A 23,190-nucleotide genomic window follows, 5' to 3' on the forward strand; every position below is an offset into this window, starting at 1 on the left:
ACACACACACACACACACACTAAAGAGTTAAAAAGGAAAACAAAGATGCAAAAAGGGTTTGTTTGTTGGTTCGGGCCTAGCGATTTAAAGCAGAGCATCAAAGATAAGACCAAAAAAGGAGCAAAATAAAACATAAAAGCAGCATTCAGGACCAGAGGACCACCCAGAACCCTGCTGGCCAACACCAGCGCTTTTCTTTCCTCACAGATAAGCAGCCCGCTACTGTGAGACGGTCTGGACTGGACCCAGGTCCTCGTATATTACCATGGCCTTTGTAGAACACTGCCGAAACATCTCATCTCATCATGGCAAAGTTGTTTTGGTTCATCCCTAAGATGTTTGATGGGGTTCACGTATTCATTTATTTGTTTATTTGTATTTAAAATCACTTAAAAATCAATTCTTTATTCATATCTATTACATTATAGTAAAATATAAAATAATAATAATAATATAAATAATAGTTGTGTCATGCAAAAAGTCAACAGGAAGCAGTATATGAAGATCGGAGAATACACATCTGCAAGTTTAAATATTAGTACATGTGGAGTGCCCCAGGGGTCAATACTGGGACCACAACTGTTCAACTTTTATATTAACGACATCTGATTTAAAGCTAATATTATTTACAGATGAAAAATATTTAAGGTTTGATAACAGCAGAAAGCAAAAATCCTAAAATAAAATCCTTACCATTTTTATACCAATATTAGCTGATTGGACGATATTATTGGAAATTGAGTTTGCCTTGGGGCTGCACGGCGGTTGAGTGGTTAGCGCAGACCTCACAGCTAAGAGACCCAAGTTCAATTCCACCCTGTGGAGTTTGCATGTTCTCCCCGTGCATGCGTGGGTTTTCTCCGGGTACTCCGGTTTCCTCCCACATTCCAAAAACATGCTAGGACTCCAAATTGTCCATAGGTATGAATGTGAGTGTGAATGGTTGTTTGCCTATATGTGCCCTGTGATTGGCTGGCCACCAGTCCAGAGTGTGACAGCTGGGATAGGCTCCAGCACCCCCCCCCCCCCCCGCGACCCTTGTGAGGAAAAAGCAGTAAAAAAAATGAATGAATGAATGAACAAATAATACAAATCTAGAAATAATAATACAAAAAATATACAAATAATATATGACTTTAGGTTATATTATCCTGTACAACTTTAATGTTGAGAAGGCGGAGGTGAGGCATTCCTGGAGAGTAGGAAAAAGGAGGAGGAGGATAAGAGTATTGAAGGTCGGTGGGAGTGATGGGGTGGGGGGTCTGCAGGAGGAGGACGTCGTCACGAGGAGAGCTCCCAGTGGGTGACAGCTGGCTGAGCAGAGAAGCGGGACAAGAAGAAGAAAGTGTTGCTGCTGGAGACACACACACACACACACACAAACAAACACACACACACACAAACACACACATCTTTCTCCAAGAAGTGTAAGTGTAGATATGTTTGACACCTCTCACTACCCCTTCAACTGTTTCAACTATGACGGAGACGGGTACGCTTCTTGTAGCACAGACCAGGAGAAGAAGATGTGCAGACCGGCTTACAGGTAGGACCTTCACAACTTCTTCTCATCTCTTCTATGGCACTAAATGTCAGGAAAAAGTTCTCTTATTTACTAACTGCTCATATTGTTTTTTATTGTCATGGCACTATCATCACTATAGTTCATGTTCAAGTCTACATCAACTTTTTTATTGTGTGCTGCAATATATTCAAAATATACTACTATACAAGATTATTATCTTAATGTTATCTCATTGTACAATTATTTTTTAATTCATTATATACAATACTATTATAATGTGTCATTATAATGTTACATGTTAATATTTTAAATGTCTTGTCGTGAGGCTGCCTTAATCATCTTTAAAATATATAGAATAAATACATAAATTAAATTTAAATTTAAGCATTTATTTCTATCATCTTAAATTAAAATCATATAATAATATAAACACACACACATGCACATATAAACATTTGTGTATACTATTTATTTGTTTGTGTTTTTTAAAGATCATTTGCATTTTACTCACTATTTAAACTTGATAAAAATATATATTTAACATAAAAAGGAAATAAAATGAATATATATACTTTTAACATAATCAACCAAACAGTTTGCGTGTGCTCTTAAATTTTTTATATTAATAAATATGCATGTAGAGTCTCCATTATATATTATCATTATTTAAATCAAGAAAACAATACAATAATATGTAATATTTAATATAATTTTATGGGGTCGTGCTTATTAAAATATGATGGTTTAATGTAATAATGGATATAATTGACATACAGTCGATGTAATACGACACATACATAACAGTACATGAGTATATGGAAGTCATTTTTAAAATAATGATGAATACTGACGGATACAGACTGATACAGGGAAAAAATAAAAACAACATATTTGAAAATATATTTTCAATAACAATAAAAATAAAATAAAAACAATAAAATCTTATAAAAAATGAACTTTCAGAAAAGTCTTATGGTATTGATTGTGATGTCCTGAGCTGCTGTGTGAATATACGTATATAATATGTGTGTGTCAGCTACATCGCCCTGATCGCCATGGCGATCCAGCAGAGTCCCGAGCAGAGGGTGACGCTGTCAGGCATCTATGAGTTCATCATGAGGAGGTTCCCCTACTACCGTTCCAACCAGAGAGCCTGGCAGAACTCCATCAGACATAACCTATCGCTCAACAGCTGCTTCATTAAGGTGGACACACACGGGACACCATCAGGATCTTAGAATGATTCCTTTGGGAAGATGAAAAGCATGCTGCTGCTCCCCCCCCCTCCCCCGCAGGTTCCTAGGACAGAAGGGAACGAGAAGGGCAAAGGAAACTTCTGGACTTTTGCCACCGGCTGTGAATCCATGCTCGACCTCTTCGAAAACGGCAACTTCCGACGTCGCAGGCGCAGGCGGAACATGAAAATCGGCCTTCGCGATTCAGGAGAAGCTCCCGCTTTCCAGCCTGCGGAGAACCCCAGCAAGCGGCACGGCACGCCTGCACCCCGCCACCACCCTGAAGCCGACTCCGCCCTCTGCCCTTTAAACCCACAGAGGTCACGGCCGTGCCCGCCGCTCGTCCAGAACCCCGTCCGGGGGAAACCAGAATCCGAGATCAAGTTCAGCATTGACTACATCCTGTCTACACCAGACCCGCCCACGCTTGGGATCAGATCCTCGGCGCACTTAGGCCCCACTGGACCGCCCATTCATGTTGTGGAGCCACAGCACCTCAACCTGCACTTCTGGACTCTCTAAGGAGAAACATGGTGGAGATGTCCAAAGACACTTGAAAATGTAAGAAAAAGATCCAAATAGACACGTACGGTGTGGATGTGGAACAACACAAAACACACACAGAAAGCACACACTACTGACTATCATGGCGTTTATTTACATTCATATACCTTCCCTTTGACCAAAGTACACTTCCGTGCTAACAATACATTTTATTTATTTGAGTTATTGTCTTATGCGGACACAACTTATGCCTACACACCAAATAACAAGCATGAAAATGTTCAACAAACCAACAAAATCTCAATTTATTCTAATATTGAGCTGCACAAGAATCTAAATCATAAACATACACACACAGTAAAAAATAGAAATAAATATCTCCTATAAGGTATAGTATGTGGTGTATTATTCATGATCAAATAGCAATATGGATCATTACTGTTAAATATTATTAGTATTGTTTTAAGATTTTGAAAACATAGTACATGTAGGGGTTATATTTTTCAATTTTAGTTGTAAACTACAACATTCACATTTTCCCGCAAAGGTAAAATGAATTTTAGAGAAATATTTTTGTGATAAAAGAAAAAGTTAGTAGTATTAAAAGTGATGGTTTTAGTTTCTAACTAAGTACATTGTACTGCATTTTGCATGAAAACCTATGCTACTTAAAAAAAACAACAACTTTTTAAACAACATTACAGAACACGCTTGGACAAAAACAGTGAATAATCAATAGAGTCGAATTCATTCACAAAAGTAATCTGTGTATTGAATACACACAAAAAATATAATATCATTTTTAATTTATATTTTTCACTGATGTCAGATTTCTGTCTTGCACTTCCTAGTTGTATCTGGAAGACATTTCAATAGAAAGTACATAGAACCTTGGTTAGCGTCATTAATTTGTTCCAGAAGGTCCGACTCTAACCAAAATGGATGTTAAAGAAATCACATTTTCTCATAAGAAATACAGTAAATCCCATTAATCCATCCCAGGAAGCCAAAAATGCTAACACAAATACACTGTAGTTATAGTTCAGCAATTAGAGTTTTACATTTTTAAAACTATTTAATCACTTCCTGTTCGGTTGCCATTTTGTTTAGCTAGCTAATAGGATGCTAACAGGAAAAAGACAGTTTGTGATGAAAAAAAATATATATTAAGAACACAGTTAGACTCACGCAGTGCATTAACAACACAATAAAATGCTAACTGGAGAATATTAGCAAACTGAGGCAAAATTAAATAGCCTAATTTTGGACGTCAACCGAAAAACATGCTAACCAAGGTTCCACTGCACTCTATGGGCCAGCTCAGTATTAATACCACCACTACTAATACTGATATCAAGATCATAAACGTTAAAGCATTTTGACATTTTTTGATCATGATTATAACTACAATAAAACACAAGAACAATCTCATTTGCATATTGCGTGTAATATTTAATGCAGCAATATAATACAGCGTAACAATATCAACAAAATAATTGTCAACAAATAAAATAAAAATAATAAATACAAATGAAAAATTCCTAAAAAATAAAACAATACTACAGTGTAACAATATCAACAAAATAATTGTCAACAAATAAAATAAAAATAATAAATACAAATTAAAAATTCCTAAAAAATAAAAATAAAAATTTTAAGCAAAATAGTGCAACATAAACATTAAAACATAAACATTACAATTAGTATTCACTCAAATTATTCCCTAAGACTGTAAACCATAAAGCTATATATATAAATATGATATAAACTGTGATATTTGTGAAAATAAACACAGAAGGGAAAGGAAAAATATCAATGTGATATCGCTACTACCCTGGTATCCATAATATCGATATTTGGATCCATCCTGATCCCGCCTCTACATGCTAAAAATTAGCATGTCGTGTGCACCAGGATGTGAAGGAGGCCTGTTACCACGGCGCTCGCCACATGCTAATTTCCTTCTTCTTGTCCATGACCTTTGGAAATCCTGATTGACTGACACTTAAATTCTAATCCACTCCTTTCCTGATTATATTATTATTATGTGGCGCTCCTGCTAATGAAAAAAACAACAAAAAAACAAGACTGGCAAACATATATTTCCTGCACGGGGGAGATCAATCATACTTGTGTGCAGCGGAAGGGACATTTTTCAATGTAACCTTTACATTATGTGTTGACTACATCACGGAGAACACACTTAACATGAGTGGCATTTAATATAGCAGAACACTTGCAAGGTGAGGCCAGGATGTGACCCTATTTAAATAGGAGGGGGTACAATGCCTTCCCTCTCCTCAAACAAACCCCTGATGTTATTCTAATTAAACACACCTTATACTTCCTTTGCGAACACCCCTCATCGATCTGGCTTTGTGTGTGTGTGTGTGTGTGTGTGTGTGTGTGTGTGAGCTGCCCCCCAGCAAACGTCTGCAACGGCGCAAACGTTTATGGATCAGCAAGTTTCCATTAACAAAGTTGTCGATGTTGAATAAGCGGGGGCCATGCATGCCGTGGATATATTTGGGTAAATTAACTTAGCATAAAGTGCTCCCAGGCGACGGGGCGGGCGGGTGGTGGGTGGGTATATGGGGGGGGGTGCAGAAGTAGAAAAGCAAGGCCCTAAAAGTCAATGCACATGTTGTGTTGTGGGAGTGATTGTGCAGAAGTAGAGCTAGTGGCCTATTAAATAGCAACACCGGCTTAAATCCTGCTTACTTGAGCCACTGGCTTATAATTGCCGTTGATGACTTCATTAAATGTGTAGAATGAGCAGCTCCAGGCAGGAGGATGTAGTATTGCAGGAAGTCACTGATGTGAGGCGCTAATAAAAACGATAAACACAAATGGGTCATTTAGCTTCTGCTGATTAAATGTGTGTAAGGATTGTGGATAAACAATAATTTATAGTCGTGCTGATGGTTTCTTGTTAGTGTGAGGATGAATGGAGGCATGGAATGGTTTTCCACATGCAAAACCTTTGGCATTTTGTGTCAGCGTTCACGTGCACGTGTCGTTTTCTTTACCTCGCTCCAAGTGTGAGAGTAAATCAATGGCCGATGGGCGGTGTGTTTGTATATTTTTTGCTTCAATATGCGGAGGACGGGAAGTGTCCAGAAGGCTTTTTGATTCATGAAAAGAGTGTATGACATTTAAATCAAAATATCACTTTCAAATCTGCCACATTTCTGTTTGAATTTGCCACGTGTCATTTTGTAAACAGGCTGCTTTAACGTCAACAATAATGTTAAATCTACTCTCACCATTCCTGGCAACCCTGATGTTAATATACATGTAGAAATGTATTATATATTTCAAACTTATGCCACTAAAATGCTGATTTTTTTCTACATAATACTATAATTTTATTCTTATAAAATTTTTAAAAAAATTCTCTTAAAATTTGGACAACTGAAAAAAATGACATACTAACCCCTTACGGTTTTTGTAAAAAATCACCAAATCAAAATCTGGCATTTTATGCCATTTTTCGATGCTTCTGGGGCCCCCTGTTGAGTGTGTGTGACGTTTCCACTTTTATTTTTGACAGAAAAGTGCTTTAGAAGCAAATTGAAAAAAAATGACAAAAAACGACATACTAACCCCTTACGTTTTTTGTCAAAAATCACGAAATCAAAATCTGGCATTTTATGCCATTTTTGGATGCTTCTGGGGCCCCTATTGAGTGTGTGTGAGGTTTCCACTTTTAATTTTGACAGAAAAGTGATTTTTAAGCAAGTTGAAAAAAATGAAAAAAACCACATACTAACCCCTTACGTTTTTTTGTAAAAAATCACCAAATCAAAATCTGGCATTTTATGCCATTTTTGGATGCTTATGGGGCCCCTATTGAGTGTGTGTGAGGTTTCCACTTTTATTTTTGACAGAAAAGTGCTTTTTAAGCAAGTTGAAAAAATGAAAAAAAAAACAAAACGACATACTAACCCCTTACGTTTTTTGTCAAAAATCACCAAATCAAAATCTGGTATTTTATGCTATTTTCAGAGGCTTCTGGGGCCCCTATTGAGTGTGTGTGAGGTTTCCACTTTTAATTTTGACAGAAAAGTGCTTTTTAAGCAAGTTGAAAAAATGGGGAAAAAAAAATGACATACTAACCCCTTACGTTTTTTGTCAAAAATCACCAAATCAAAATCTGGCATTTTATGCCATTTTTGGATGCTTCTGGGGCCCCTATTGAGTGTGTGTGAGGTTTCCACTTTTATTTTTGACAGAAAAGTGCTTTTTAAGCAAGTTGAAAAAAATGAAAAAAAACGACATACTAACCCCTAATGTTTTTTGTCAAAAATCACCAAATCAAAATCTGGCATTTTTTGCCATTTTTGGATGCTTCTGGGGCCCTTTTTGAGTGTGTTTGAGGTTTCCACTTTTATTTTTGACAGAAAAGTGATTTTTAAGCAAGTTGAAAATAATGACAAAAAACGACATACTAACCCCTTACGTTTTTTGTCAAAAATCACCAAATCAAAATCTGGCATTTTATGCCATTTTTGGATGCTTCTGGGGCCCCTATTGAGTGTGTGTGAGGTTTCCACTTTTAATTTTGACAGAAAAGTGCTTTTTAAGCAAGTTGAAAAAAATGAAAAAAACGACATACTAACCCCTTACGTTTTTTTGTCAAAAATCACCAAATCAAAATCTGGCATTTTATGCCATTTTTGGATGCTTCTGGGGCCCCTATTGAGTGTGTGTGAGGTTTCCACTTTTATTTTTGACAGAAAAGTGCTTTTTAAGCAAGTTGACAAAATGAAAAAAAAAAAAACGACATACTAACCCCTTACGTTTTTTGTCAAAAATCACCAAATCAAAATCTGGTATTTTATGCTATTTTCAGAGGCTTCTGGGGCCCCTATTGAGTGTGTGTGAGGTTTCCACTTTTATTTTTGACAGAAAAGTGCTTTTTAAGCAAGTTGAAAAAATGGAGGAAAAAAAAAACGACATACTAACCCCTTACGTTTTTTGTCAAAAATCACCAAATCAAAATCTGGCATTTTATGCCATTTTTGGATGCTTCTGGGGCCCCTATTGAGTGTGTGTGAAGTTTCCACTTTTATTTTTGACAGAAAAGTGCTTTTTAAGCAAGTTGAAAAAAATGAAAAAAACGACATACTAACCCCTTACGTTTTTTTGTCAAAAATCACCAAATCAAAATCTGGCATTTTATGCCATTTTTGGATGCTTCTGGGGCCCCTATTGAGTGTGTGTGAGGTTTCCACTTTTATTTTTGACAGAAAAGTGCTTTTTAAGCAAGTTGAAAAAATGAAAAAAAAAAAAAACGACATACTAACCCCTTACGTTTTTTGTCAAAAATCACCAAATCAAAATCTGGTATTTTATGCTATTTTCAGAGGCTTCTGGGGCCCCTATTGAGTGTGTGTGAGGTTTCCACTTTTATTTTTGACAGAAAAGTGCTTTTTAAGCAAGTTGAAAAAATGGAGGAAAAAAAAAACGACATACTAACCCCTTACGTTTTTTGTCAAAAATCACCAAATCAAAATCTGGCATTTTATGCCATTTTTGGATGCTTCTGGGGCCCCTATTGAGTGTGTGTGAAGTTTCCACTTTTATTTTTGACAGAAAAGTGCTTTTTAAGCAAGTTGAAAAAAATGAAAAAAACGACATACTAACCCCTTACGTTTTTTGTCAAAAATCACCAAATCAAAATCTGGCATTTTATGCCATTTTTGGATGCTTCTGGGGCCCCTATTGAGTGTGTGTGAGGTTTCCACTTTTATTTTTGACAGAAAAGTGCTTTTTAAGCAAGTTGAAAAAATGGAGAAAAAAAAATGACATACTAACCCCTTACGTTTTTTGTCAAAAATCACCAAATCAAAATCTGGCATTTTATGCCATTTTTGGATGCTTCTGGGGCCCCTATTGAGTGTGTGTGAGGTTTCCACTTTTAATTTTGACAGAAAAGTGCTTTTTAAGCAAGTTGAAAAAAATGAAAAAAACGACATACTAACCCCTTACGTTTTTTGGTCAAAAATCACCAAATCAAAATCTGGCATTTTATGCCATTTTTGGATGCTTCTGGGGCCCCTATTGAGTGTGTGTGAGGTTTCCACTTTTATTTTTGACAGAAAAGTGCTTTTTAAGCAAGTTGAAAAAATGAAAAAAAAAAAAAAACGACATACTAACCCCTTACGTTTTTTGTCAAAAATCACCAAATCAAAATCTGGTATTTTATGCTATTTTCAGAGGCTTCTGGGGCCCCTATTGAGTGTGTGTGAGGTTTCCACTTTTATTTTTGACAGAAAAGTGCTTTTTAAGCAAGTTGAAAAAATGGAGGAAAAAAAAAACGACATACTAACCCCTTACGTTTTTTGTCAAAAATCACCAAATCAAAATCTGGCATTTTATGCCATTTTTGGATGCTTCTGGGGCCCCTATTGAGTGTGTGTGAAGTTTCCACTTTTATTTTTGACAGAAAAGTGCTTTTTAAGCAAGTTGAAAAAAATGAAAAAAACGACATACTAACCCCTTACGTTTTTTGTCAAAAATCCCCAAATCAAAATCTGGCATTTTATGCCATTTTTGGATGCTTCTGGGGCCCCTATTGAGTGTGTGTGAGGTTTCCACTTTTATTTTTGACAGAAAAGTGCTTTTTAAGCAAGTTGAAAAAATGGAGAAAAAAAAAATGACATACTAACCCCTTACGTTTTTTTGTCAAAAATCACCAAATCAAAATCTGGCATTTTATGCCATTTTTGGATGCTTCTGGGGCCCCTATTGAGTGTGTGTGAGGTTTCCACTTTTATTTTTGACAGAAAAGTGCTTTTTAAGCAAGTTGAAAAAAATGAAAAAAAACGACATACTAACCCCTTACGTTTTTTTGTCAAAAATCACCAAATCAAAATCTGGCATTTTATGCCATTTTTGGATGCTTCTGGGGCCCCTATTGAGTGTGTGTGAGGTTTCCACTTTTATTTTTGACAGAAAAGTGCTTTTTAAGCAAGTTGAAAAAATGAAAAAAAAAAAAACGACATACTAACCCCTTACGTTTTTTTGTCAAAAATCACCAAATCAAAATCTGGCATTTTATGCCATTTTTGGATGCTTCTGGGGCCCCTATTGAGTGTGTGTGAGGTTTCCACTTTTATTTTTGACAGAAAAGTGCTTTTTAAGCAAGGTGAAAAAAATGAAAAAAACGACATACTAACCCCTTACGTTTTTTTGTCAAAAATCACCAAATCAAAATCTGGCATTTTATGCCATTTTTGGATGCTTCTGGGGCCCCTATTGAGTGTGTGTGAGGTTTCCACTTTTATTTTTGACAGAAAAGTGCTTTTTAAGCAAGTTGAAAAAATGGAAAAAAAAAAAACGACATACTAACCCCTTACGTTTTTTGTCAAAAATCACCAAATCAAAATCTGGTATTTTTTGCTATTTTCAGAGGCTTCTGGGGCCCCTATTGAGTGTGTGTGAGGTTTCCACTTTTATTTTTGACAGAAAAGTGCTTTTTAAGCAAGTTGAAAAAATGGAGGAAAAAAAAAACGACATACTAACCCCTTACGTTTTTTGTCAAAAATCACCAAATCAAAATCTGGCATTTTATGCCATTTTTGGATGCTTCTGGGGCCCCTATTGAGTGTGTGTGAGGTTTCCACTTTTATTTTTGACAGAAAAGTGCTTTTTAAGCAAGTTGAAAAAATGAAAAAAAAAAAAAACGACATACTAACCCCTTACGTTTTTTGTCAAAAATCACCAAATCAAAATCTGGCATTTTATGCCATTTTTGGATGCTTCTGGGGCCCCTATTGAGTGTGTGTGAGGTTTCCACTTTTATTTTTGACAGAAAAGTGCTTTTTAAGCAAGGTGAAAAAAATGAAAAAAACGACATACTAACCCCTTACGTTTTTTTGTCAAAAATCACCAAATCAAAATCTGGCATTTTATGCCATTTTTGGATGCTTCTGGGGCCCCTATTGAGTGTGTGTGAGGTTTCCACTTTTATTTTTGACAGAAAAGTGCTTTTTAAGCAAGTTGAAAAAATGAAAAAAAAAAAAACGACATACTAACCCCTTACGTTTTTTTGTCAAAAATCACCAAATCAAAATCTGGCATTTTATGCCATTTTTGGATGCTTCTGGGGCCCCTATTGAGTGTGTGTGAGGTTTCCACTTTTATTTTTGACAGAAAAGTGCTTTTTAAGCAAGGTGAAAAAAATGAAAAAAACGACATACTAACCCCTTACGTTTTTTTGTCAAAAATCACCAAATCAAAATCTGGCATTTTATGCCATTTTTGGATGCTTCTGGGGCCCCTATTGAGTGTGTGTGAGGTTTCCACTTTTATTTTTGACAGAAAAGTGCTTTTTAAGCAAGTTGAAAAAATGGAAAAAAAAAAAACGACATACTAACCCCTTACGTTTTTTGTCAAAAATCACCAAATCAAAATCTGGTATTTTTTGCTATTTTCAGAGGCTTCTGGGGCCCCTATTGAGTGTGTGTGAGGTTTCCACTTTTATTTTTGACAGAAAAGTGCTTTTTAAGCAAGTTGAAAAAATGGAGGAAAAAAAAAACGACATACTAACCCCTTACGTTTTTTGTCAAAAATCACCAAATCAAAATCTGGCATTTTATGCCATTTTTGGATGCTTCTGGGGCCCCTATTGAGTGTGTGTGAGGTTTCCACTTTTATTTTTGACAGAAAAGTGCTTTTTAAGCAAGTTGAAAAAAATGAAAAAAAACGACATACTAACCCCTTATGTTTTTTGTCAAAAATCACCAAATCAAAATCTGGCATTTTATGCCATTTTTGGATGCTTCTGGGGCCCCTATTGAGTGTGTGTGAGGTTTCCACTTTTATTTTTGACAGAAAAGTGCTTTTTAAGCAAGTTGAAAAAATGGAGAAAAAAAAAACGACATACTAACCCCTTACGTTTTTTGTCCAAAATCACCAAATCAAAATCTGGCATTTTATGCAATTTTCAGAGGCTTCTGGGGCCCCTATTGTGTGTGTGAGGTTTCCACTTTTATTTTTGACAGAAAAGTGCTTTTTAAGCAAGTTGAAAAAAATGAAAAAAAACGACATACTAACCCCTTATGTTTTTTGTCAAAAATCACCAAATCAAAATCTGGCATTTTATGCCATTTTTGGATGCTTCTGGGGCCCCTATTGAGTGTGTGTGAGGTTTCCACTTTTATTTTTGACAGAAAAGTGCTTTTTAAGCAAGTTGAAAAAAATGAAAAAAACGACATACTAACCCCTTATGTTTTTTGTCAAAAATCACCAAATCAAAATCTGGCATTTTATGCCATTTTTGGATGCTTCTGGGGCCCCTATTGAGTGTGTGTGAGGTTTCCACTTTTATTTTTGACAGAAAAGTGCTTTTTAAGCAAGTTGAAAAAATGGAGAAAAAAAAAACGACATACTAACCCCTTACGTTTTTTGTCAAAAATCACCAAATCAAAATCTGGCATTTTATGCAATTTTTGGATGCTTCTGGGGCCCCTATTGAGTGTGTGTGAGGTTTCCACTTTTATTTTTGACAGAAAAGTGCTTTTTAAGCAAGTTGAAAAAATGGAAAAAAAAAAAAAAACGACATACTAACCCCTTACGTTTTTTGTCAAAAATCACCAAATCAAAATCTGGTATTTTATGCTATTTTCAGAGGCTTCTGGGGCCCCTATTGAGTGTGTGTGAGGTTTCCACTTTTATTTTTGACAGAAAAGTGCTTTTTAAGCAAGTTGAAAAAATGGAGGAAAAAAAAAACGACATACTAACCCCTTACGTTTTTTGTCAAAAATCACCAAATCAAAATATGGCATTTTATGCCATTTTTGGATGCTTCTGGGGCCCCTATTGAGTGTGTGTGAGGTTTCCATTTTTATTTTTGACAGAAAAGTGCTTTTTAAGCAAGTTGAAAAAATGGAGAAAAAAAAAAAACGACATACTAACCCCTTACGTTTTTTGTCAAAAATCACCAAATCAAAATCTGGCATTTTATGCCATTTTTGGATGCTTCTGGGGCCCCTATTGAGTGTGTGTGAGGTTTCCACTTTTATTTTTGACAGAAAAGTGCTTTTTAAGCAAGTTGAAAAAAATGAAAAAAACGACATACTAACCCCTTATGTTTTTTGTCAAAAATCACCAAATCAAAATCTGGCATTTTATGCCATTTTTGGATGCTTCTGGGGCCCCTATTGAGTGTGTGTGAGGTTTCCACTTTTATTTTTGACAGAAAAATGCTTTTTAAGCAAGTTGAAAATAATGACAAAAAAACACATACTAACCCCTTACGTTTTTTGTCAAAAATCACGAAATCAAAATCTGGCATTTTATGCCATTTTTGGATGCTTCTGAGGCCCCTGTTGTGTGTGTGTAAGGTTTACAGAAATAATTCTGGCAATAATCTGGGAAAAAAATACTCAAATGCCCCCTCAAAACAACAAACACTATTAATGTAGCAATTCTGCACACAAAAAGCTATTTTTTGTTTTTGAATTTATTATAAGATGCAAATACAAAAGGGAAACCTGCACTGTTGTAAATAAGCTGTAAACAATACATCAATTGAAATACACTAATGAGCCACAGCATTAGATAAACATGCACACTATCTCCTTTCTAATGGGATCCAACATTATTAAACATTAGGTGTAAATACATGAAAACAAATACATTAAACAATCAAAAGCGTGATGCTTTGAGTTGTGTAAAGACCGAGTTCTGTGTTGCAGAGCAGGAACATTGCATTGTGGGTTTAATTGACATGCAATGCAACTACAATGCACCACAGCGCCAGCCCATGTCACGCTGAAGCACAGTAGCGCTATCCATCCAGCAGGAGGTGCTAAAACCCTGAGTGGAGTCAAAAGAAGGAAAGTAGGACTTGGAAACACGTTGGAGCCTCCAGAATCCCACGAAAAGCTGCAATAGAGATGAATAGAAATAACACAGCAAGGTGTAAGCGTAATAATAACTCACTTGATAGTAATAATACACCTAAGATATTGCTAGGCTTTGTAACATTTGATCATTAAGAGTCATGTTTACCTTCTTAGAACACAATCCAGTGCAATAGTCCCAACGTGGCTCCTGGTGCACACTGCTGTCTTGACACACCTTGCTTTCCGTTTGAACTGGGAAAACATGTTCCCTCCAGAGACAAGAGCCAAATGAGAGGGGGGCCATGTTGCAGGGTGAGGCGATTCCAGGCAGCCAATGGGGAAGCTTCTGCCGTGGGGCCCACCGGCCTCCTGAGAGTGAGGGATGGAATAAAGGCGGCAAGGTTGGCTTATAGGCATGGGTTTACTACAGGTCATTTCAGTTTGCTGTTATTAATGAAAGACAACTCATGAAAACGGCCCCGCTGCTAACATTTCATTTATTAAGAGTTCATGCAGGAGTCAAGCAACACAAAGAGAAACGAAGCACACACTCAGCATCGCCTCTCTTCTTGGTATCCAGTGATGCACAAAGAAACGCAGTGTTCCTGTCTGTACCCTGTTCTGGGATCTGGTTACCAATCGCTCACAAAAAGATTACACTGGCACAAACGGACTGAGCAATGTTGTCTACAGTGAACAGAGAGGAGAAGCGTTGTCAGCTTGAAAATATGAATCCTTCATGTGACTCTACCCTTATAAACTTAAATGTTTACATTCAACACACAAGAACAACCGCAACGCAATGCATCAGCGTTGTAGAAAACACCTCAAAAATAACACATCCCTTCATGAATTATTCCTCATTATATTCCTTGCAGAACAATAAAAGCATTTAAAACACTCATCTGGAGAAGTCTTGAATGAATGACATCCACAAGTGCTTGTCCCTTTGCTGTTTTACAGTACAAGTTCAAGTGCACGCTTGCTCCAGGCGTGTGGAGCACCTTAAGTCCAGAATAAAATTTGCAGCGTCCGAGCTCATTTCTGGGGAACAAGAAGAGGTGCTGAAAAGGTCAGTGTGTACAGGAAGTGCAGAGATTGTGATGTAATCATGGGATTCATCCAGATGATGGAACACATTTGGTCCTCGGGACTATTTTGGGGTCAGAAAAATGGGATACAGTTGGCCAAAAATGCTTACTAGAATCACACAGACATAAACAGCAACTTTAGGCCTAATAAGTCTCAGCACATTGTGACCAACATAGCAAACTACAAGACAGAAAGGCAGATTGGACCCCAAGTATCACACACCACTGTGCTGCATGTACGCTAAAGTAAACTGCCTTCTCATTGCGAAAAAAAAAAAAAAACAACACAGCAGGGTTGGACACTTCCCTAAAAGATACAGCAGCCAGGACACGAGCCCATCGCCCACCGCCACAAACCTACCCAATATTAATAATCTCTTTCATACATATGCAGCTTAAAATATACACAGAAAAGGACATTTGTCATGTACAGATTTACAACTCATGCGGACTTGCAGAGGGAAACACAATATTCCTGCAGGAATGCTTCGCAAAATGGAGAGTTTAGCGTGAAAAACTAAAACAAAATGACTTACTGTACGCGTTTTGCATGCTAGGAGACGCAAAAGAGCACCTCATTTAGAAATGTCAACAAACACCCGTCACAAACACACAGGGAAGGGACTATAATGCTGGTCTGTCACCTTTTTAACATTATGAAAATAAAACGCTTTTGTTAGGTTCTCCCTTTTTAAATTCCCTTTCAATGAAGATAAAACTTTAAATAGTGTGATAGATTTGCTTTTCCTTCTACATGGCGAACACAGCGTCCTCCGGTCTCTCTTGCTTCTTACGGCTGGGGGTTCCCTGCGACGCGCCCGGGTCGCCGCTGGGTGGAGATGGCAGGGTGGGGACCACCTCTGCAGCTTTGGCTCGCTCCTCCAGGAACTTGTCAAACTCTGCAAGAAGTTTTTGGCTTCTTAAGAGAGTTGCACCATGTGTTGTAAAACAAAGAACAACTATGACTATAGGGGTGTTATTTGCGGTCCACAGGGCTCTAATAAGGTTAAAACCTGTATTAATAAAGTCATAAACAGGTTTTCTACTATGAAAATACTCAATTTATAAACATTTCTGGTACCAATTAACCACGTTAAACGAGAGACGACTGTAATTCCTTACCTTCGCTCGTCACTCCCTCCTCCCCGTCATCTCCTTTCTGTGGATCATGAGATGATAGTGTTATATGTGACACTTAACGCAGAACATAAACTCCAGTTCATAGTGGAAGCAACATGCAAGCATCCTTCATCAATTCACACTCCCCTGCGAGATTTAATTACTGTAATATACCAACAGGAACCCCCACCTGCCAGCCAATTAGCACTCAGCAAAAGTGTTAATCAGAACATAGTGTGCCACAGTGCATTTAGTCAATTAAATACCCACAAACCCAGAGCCGGTTATTTTGGAAGCATGATGGGATTGCATATTTGTGTCAAATGAGCATAAACTGATGCGATGCAGATGTCTGCATGTTTGTTTTCTTATGAAGGAGTATGAGGGACACACTTTTATATTAGAGGGCAAGGTACATACATGTTGTCATGTCTAAGTTTCCATAATAACCATAAAAGTTACCATGATAAGATCATTTTTCCAAGAAAACTTAAACTAAATAGTACAAAACAATGCCCTAATACTATGCAATAATGGAAAAAAATCAAAAAAAAAAAAATCTGCTTTTGATATTAGAAGTCATTTTTCAGATTTAAAAAACAATATTTATATAATATATTTTTTGAAGCATAAAGTCATAACAAAAGTGGTACTAAATTGTCATGTGAATAATGTCTGAAAAAAAATTCATAAAAATATTGTCTGTGGTCTCAAAATAATTTCACTTTAGCCTTATATAATTTTAACATTGCTTTGATAGTTATATTTTCATTTTATTAATTCCACAGTACAAAATAAATGACTGAATGATTCTCATATTTTCAGTGAGCCCCAAATATTCCTTTGTAAAAAATAAATAATAAAAAAGAAAAAAAAGATAAGGTAAATAAAGAATGATGCTCATTTTTTACAAAATGCTGTTAACGTCAGGTGCTGTCCCGTTAAAGTGTGTGAGGTCAGAGGAAAAACAAATGAGTGGATTATGTTACTTAAATAATAGGAGCATAAAGGATAAAACAGAATGAAAAAGGAAAAATGAGACAGAAATAATAAAAACAAAAATCATGCTGGGCTCACCACATCAGTACTTAGCCACTCCTCTATGTCATCCATGACAGAGGACTGGCCTCCGACACACTAGAGGGTGACATCAAAACCGCCGTGGGTGGCCATTGAGGGAAGCAAAGCCACAAAAGAAAACAAAACCCCAGGCCCAAACACAAAATGTGAATATGACTCATTTGCTATGAACTTAATGCAACTTAAGAAAATAGTGCAAATAAAAGCTGAGAACATGGAGGTGGCACACATTCCAAACCACAGCGCGCACAAACACTAATGACATATGGTGGGACCTCGGTTAGACCGTCCAATTCTAACCCAATACATTTTTCCTATGATGATTGTATTGATACAAGTAAGCATGACATGACTATAGATGTCTGGTAGTTACTTATACATCAAAGAATAATATTATGCCGATTCTAATGCTAAAAAAGCAACTGCTGGCTGGCTTAAGTAAAAAAAAAAACAACAACAACTTAGGCTTACTTTAGTTTAGGAGCTACGATAAGACAAGATATCTGGCATGACTGTCTTGTTTGTATGTCGATTAAAAATAATAACCAATCACTTATGGCCATATTCTTAATGATGCTGCTGCTAAAAATAGTCAGTTTTTTGCATTTGTTGGCTGGATTAGTTGCATTTGTCAGTTTCTGTGCTTCAGAGTGCAGATTGTTGTAACATAAACATGTACAATTCAAATACTTCAATGGGACTCACCGCTGCTGTGTTTTGCTGTTGGACATTCAGAGTAGGGGGAAGAGATCCTGGAGCACGGCTGTCCTCTGCTGGAGGTCTGAGACAGGAAGTGCATTAAATAACTATCATCACAAGCCTGAGATGTAAAGAGTTTTTTTTCCTGCGAATTCAATAATTGTGCCTTACATCTTGGGAGGTTCAGGGAGCGTCCCAGTCCTGGTCTGAGCAAAGACGTCAAACTCGTCCTCAGAGGGTGGAGGTTTGCAGCTGGACAAAGAGCTTAGGGTGCTACTGACGCTGTCTGTGCCCGCATCTGCAGAGAACATAAATACCTCACAATCGAGTATTGCACAGCTTGTTTACACAAGTGACAGACAATCCTTATATGCATTCATATTGAAAGGAGACATACTGAGTCCAGCCAAGCGAGATGCCAAAGTGGACGGGGAGGACGGTCTTCCTGCGGTGGCGGTGACATTTGCAGGCAAGCTGCTAGCGTTAGACATATTGCTGACCACCGCTGGGGAGGCGGGGCCCAGATCTATAAGGTTGTCCTCTGTGGCTTCACTTAGGACCTTGAGACGAAGGAGAAACACACATTGTGAATGAACAAAAGTTGAGTGGATTACCACAACGCGACGTATCAATCGGTGAAAGGAGTTCCTCTGGGAAAGTGTTGAGGCACACGGAAGAGGACAATTATGCCACAATGACACATGCATCATTGAGGTGTGGAAATGAAAGGCAGCTTCAGGGGAGTGTGGGAAAAATGTTTCTTAAGGGGCTCTACGCTATATCTGCAAGTTTTACAATTTATTAAGAATTTATTAAGAATACTTTAACATGTGTTTTATTTCTCTTCATAATTCCCCCTTAAGAATTAAAAAAAAGGGAAAATAAGGGGGCACTTGACGGTTGCGGTGTGTAGGAGGACACCATTACTAACTGACACGCTGGTTTTATTGTAATCTGAAAGTGTCAGTGTCTCGGTCATCATTCATAGATAGCACATGCCATACGGGGTGAAAAATAATGTTTTAAATGTCTGTGTTTAGTCAAATTGCTTAACAGAGAGATCTGGTTTATCAGGAAGCTATCGACACTATTTTCATACTTGCCTGTCTCAGCTAGCCAAAGAAACAGAGGGACAGAAAAAGAATAGAAAAAACAGACAGTGAATACAAGTTGCATGCCTGGAGGGTGACAGTGACATGGCAACGATGGAAAAAAACATAGTACCTTATTAACACGAAACCCAACAAAGGTAAAGATTAATAATAGTGTGGGTATGTCTGTAGATAAAGAGGAAATCCGTACTGCGGGTTTTGGCTTGAGAGTTTGTTATCTGAAAATACCTTTACATTGTGTGTATGTATGAGAACTGTGCAACTAATATGTGCAAATGAGGACTACGTGTCTTGGTTGAGTTTTCCAGTTAATTAGGCCCGAATATCAGAGATGTGGTTGACTGCTGGTTACATTCAAGTCCACAATACACAATGAAAGGTTGTGATGTCAACAAATAAACCACATCATGCAATGGCGGCTGTACTGGTAGCATCTCACCCCATTGTTGACACTCTGAGCTGTCGACCTTCCAGATCTGAATCTCTCGTATCTGATGCAGACAAAGGACAAGGCACAGGAAAAATGGACATAATGAGTCGATGCTGTACGCAGACAGTAATGTACGTGTGAGGTGGCATTAAGTGCTTTCACCTTTCATACCGCAAGAAGATATTATTGAGATCGTCGTTAACGTGCAGCAGCTCCTCAGTCACCGCCTCGTTGGAGACACAGGAAATGAGCTCCACTATCCTCTGCTGCATGGCTCTGCAAGTCCTGTTCAGCTCCTGAATGCATAAAAGCGGCGCACACGGCAATAAGACGCATGTGAAACCATTACGTTTGCTTCGGTGTTTCTCTCCTTGCCTGAAGTAACTCGTAGTCTGAAGCGTCCTCCTGTCCGGGGACCATCTCAGTCAGCATCTCTGACATGACCTTTGCGTTGCCTCGAACAACATCCAGCTCACTTCGCAGTCTGCAAATCTGTCAGGGAAATACAAGCAACTTTATTTAAAGAATATTTAGACATAGATATGATTTTAAAAATACATGGGGTTCATGTGGAAGGCATGCTGAATCTATAAGAAAAAAGTCGGTCCACCTTTTGCAGCTTAAGACTTTCTACAAGATCGTTCTCGTTCATACTATGGAGTTTTGGTCGGGGCTATATTGCATTTTTCTCAAGCAAATTCAAACCCTGCCTTTTGCGTCGAGGCACAGAAAAAAGCCATCCCCAAAACTTCAAGAGATAAGATACAGATGGCTCTATGGAGACCGCCCCAATAAATCCATTATGAGGTGTGTTGCCCCCACATTCACAGTGCTATGTATGTATGCAATTTTCATACCTGTTCGGGTGTTGGGTTGATGGCTCCAGACGAGTGAATATTTGGAACCTGAGCAGTGGGGTGGGCTGGTGGAACCACGTGCGGTGCAGGCTGGGAAGTGGTGGTGTACTTATGTAGAGCGGAGTCTCCCTCCGGCGCGGATGCAGTCTGCAATGATGCAACGTAATCGACTAAAAGACCATCTGGATTCACGTGTTCCTCAACAACCAGCTGCTTACCCGCAGAGGTGTGTGTATGGGTGACAGTGTCTCCAGGTCTGACACGGGGAACTCGATGCCTTTTCGCTTTAACTCCTCATAGACTTGGACGACACCTGTGAGATCTGGACTGCTCCTGAATGCATCGGCCCATGCCTGGAGAAGCAGAACAACAACCTTTAGGTGCAACTTAAACAGTAAATCAAGAAATAAGTCACAAGTCATTGTTTCATGAGCTACTGTTACCATTAATTGCGTAAAGAAAAGGATGGCAGGGGAAAACAAGACGGGAACGTTGGAACATCTTTTAACATAACAATACGTGAAAGATGCTAATGCCACACGCTTGTTAGCCTAATGGCTTGACAAACACCGCTATGCTTCTCTCTGGGCCAATGCAGTGGTCACCTGCTGGAAATAATAGCATTGCAAGGTTACCTGAGCTGATCATGGCAACATGAGCCGCTCACTGTGTGAAGCATCTAGAGACACTCTTACTTTATCTGAGGCTGTCCCACAGCATGAGAGTGAACTACTGCAAAACCTCATTCTGTCATAAATACTTTGGTTAGCCTAACTGTCACTGTGTCTATGAGAAACAAGTATTCTTTCAACATTGTTGTGCTCTAACCTGAATAAGGGCCAGTACTTTGTCTTGGACGATGGTGGGAGGGCTATTTTTAGGAGAGATGATTTTAACAAGAACACCATCAACGAAGTCCTTGCTGGTGACCAGAGAGTGAAATCGGTGGCCACAATTCTTTACACAAGTCTCCAGCACCTGGTGGAAACAGACAATTTCAAGACAAAGTCCAGAGACTCGCATCCTTGTCACCTCTTCATAGACCTTTTAAAGTTTCAATATACAGCAGTTAGCCTCTTTTTACACTTGTACGACAAATAAAATGTTAAAAATCGCAATGCGCTCAGTTGACAGCCCTCAGCAAGACTGTTTTGCCCCATCCTTGATTATATCAACATCATGCAACATCAAGGGTGAGTAGGAAGTTAACCGCCATCATCATGGTCATTTCACTGCTGTACTCACGGTTAATGTCAGCATTACTTCTCTGTAGTTCCTATTGCCATTCAGCCTCTTTTTCACTGCCCTAATTGCATCTTTTGGCCTGCAAACAAACACATCCATTAAATATACAGTGCAATGGAAAACAAATTTCCAAAAGTAGTTTAAATATGGAGGGATCCCGTCTCCCATTTGACAACAGTATATAGTCATTAGTCAATGATTTCAACATATTTGTAATAATTAACTTCTAGAAGTTTGACATAATATAAGGCTCAGACCATGAATAGCCAGAGAGAAAGAAGCTGAGTACTGTATTTATAAACTGGCATGCAGATTAGTGCCAAGGCTTGACCCATCTCAGACAATTTACAACCCACAAAGCAAACAGGTCCTGGACTTTACACACAACTTCTTAATCATACAGTGCAAGGTTAATGGAGCAGTGAGATAAGCTAGCATACATGCTATTTGCAGAAAAATAGATCAGCTCAAATTGCGCCAAAATAAAATGAGTTAGGTATGTTTTGTAGCAAGGCAACCTATACATATGAGAAATAATCGTTGGGTTATTTTTTTAAATGTGCGCTCACCCGTCTTCTGTTTCGTTGATGATGTCACATATTTCCATGTTCAGAGTCCAATCTTCAGCTTGTAGCGAACCATCGGTTGCTCTTTCTGAGAGAGGGAGAAATGCAGCGAATAAAGACATGAAAGACGCCTCACACAAACGAATGAGTTAGGATATGATGACTAATGCTTGGCTAACTTGGCTAGCTATGGCCATTCGACGTGCTAGTTGGGATTGTCAATGACCTCGTCATGCCGCCCATGGCAAAACAAGCACTAAAACCGACAAAATAGCCGTGTGGTCTGTTACAGGTAACATAAGCAATGACACCAGATGTTGTTACTACTTGTTAACCAAACGGCTAACGTCGATAGTTGAAAGAAACCTGACGTTAGCTTAGGTAGCTTGCACGTAAATGACACCCGTACTGATTAGCTAGATTTTAAAAATACTGTCGCATATTTTAACACATTATTATCCTTTCCGAGATGTCTTGTTACGTTACCAATGCAATGCCCCACTGGGGTAGTGTACGGATTTCCCATTAGGAACTCCATCTTGCTCGTCAACAAACAAGTCAGTTCAAGGAATGGGTATGTCGCTACATCAGGAAACTTCCTGTATATCCCGCCCTCGGAGACATGTGATTGGGGGAGAAATCCTGACCTTTTGTCTAATTGGTCAACAAAGACTTCAGTCATTGGGGGCTGAGCGATTGTAAATAAAAGGCTTCAAAGGTTATGACCATAAATCTCATTTTGTTTTATCAGTGTCGTATGTTCCGAATTTAATACGGCTGTAAACACTGTATAAGTGCTGTATAATTTGGTGTTGAAATGTCAACTCAACAGCGGTGCAGTGCTGCTTGGGCTTTACAATAAAGTATAACA

The 23,190-nt window shown here is 38.0% G+C and overlaps 2 protein-coding genes across 5 annotated transcripts; one reads left to right on the plus strand and one right to left on the minus strand.

Moving 5' to 3' along the window:
• On the plus strand, positions 1 to 18,218 carry foxl3 (forkhead box L3). 3 transcript variants are annotated; one of them, XM_058062251.1, is made up of 5 exons: positions 1 to 1,427; positions 1,508 to 1,546; positions 2,562 to 2,730; positions 2,821 to 3,321; positions 14,396 to 18,218. In XM_058062251.1, the coding sequence occupies exons 1-4, from the start codon at positions 1,249 to 1,251 to the stop codon at positions 3,280 to 3,282; spliced, it is 849 nt and encodes a 282-aa protein (XP_057918234.1). In that variant the 5' UTR covers positions 1 to 1,248; the 3' UTR covers positions 3,283 to 3,321; positions 14,396 to 18,218. The 3 variants fall into 3 exon arrangements, with proteins under 3 accessions (XP_057918234.1, XP_057918233.1, XP_057918235.1); XM_058062250.1 differs by lacking the exon at positions 14,396 to 18,218 and having other exon boundaries at positions 2,821 to 7,359; XM_058062252.1 differs by lacking the exon at positions 14,396 to 18,218 and having other exon boundaries at positions 1 to 1,546; positions 2,821 to 7,359.
• On the minus strand, positions 14,599 to 22,933 carry tom1l2 (target of myb1 like 2 membrane trafficking protein). Of its 2 annotated transcripts, XM_058062248.1 has the most exons (15): positions 22,806 to 22,933; positions 22,323 to 22,407; positions 21,754 to 21,832; positions 21,337 to 21,486; positions 20,727 to 20,861; positions 20,509 to 20,655; positions 20,027 to 20,143; positions 19,814 to 19,947; positions 19,661 to 19,712; positions 18,507 to 18,669; positions 18,281 to 18,407; positions 18,116 to 18,191; positions 17,408 to 17,467; positions 16,334 to 16,370; positions 14,599 to 16,110 (listed from the first exon to the last, which is right to left on the minus strand). In XM_058062248.1, exons 1-15 carry the CDS (start codon positions 22,855 to 22,857, stop codon positions 15,962 to 15,964), a joined length of 1,563 nt encoding a protein of 520 aa, XP_057918231.1. In that variant the 5' UTR covers positions 22,858 to 22,933; the 3' UTR covers positions 14,599 to 15,961. The 2 variants fall into 2 exon arrangements, with proteins under 2 accessions (XP_057918231.1, XP_057918232.1); XM_058062249.1 differs by lacking the exon at positions 17,408 to 17,467.
• Positions 22,934 to 23,190: the final 257 nt, after the last annotated feature.

This window comes from Doryrhamphus excisus, chromosome 22, assembly GCF_030265055.1.
Source record: "Doryrhamphus excisus isolate RoL2022-K1 chromosome 22, RoL_Dexc_1.0, whole genome shotgun sequence".
In the NCBI taxonomy this organism is placed as follows: Eukaryota; Metazoa; Chordata; class Actinopteri; order Syngnathiformes; family Syngnathidae; genus Doryrhamphus; species Doryrhamphus excisus.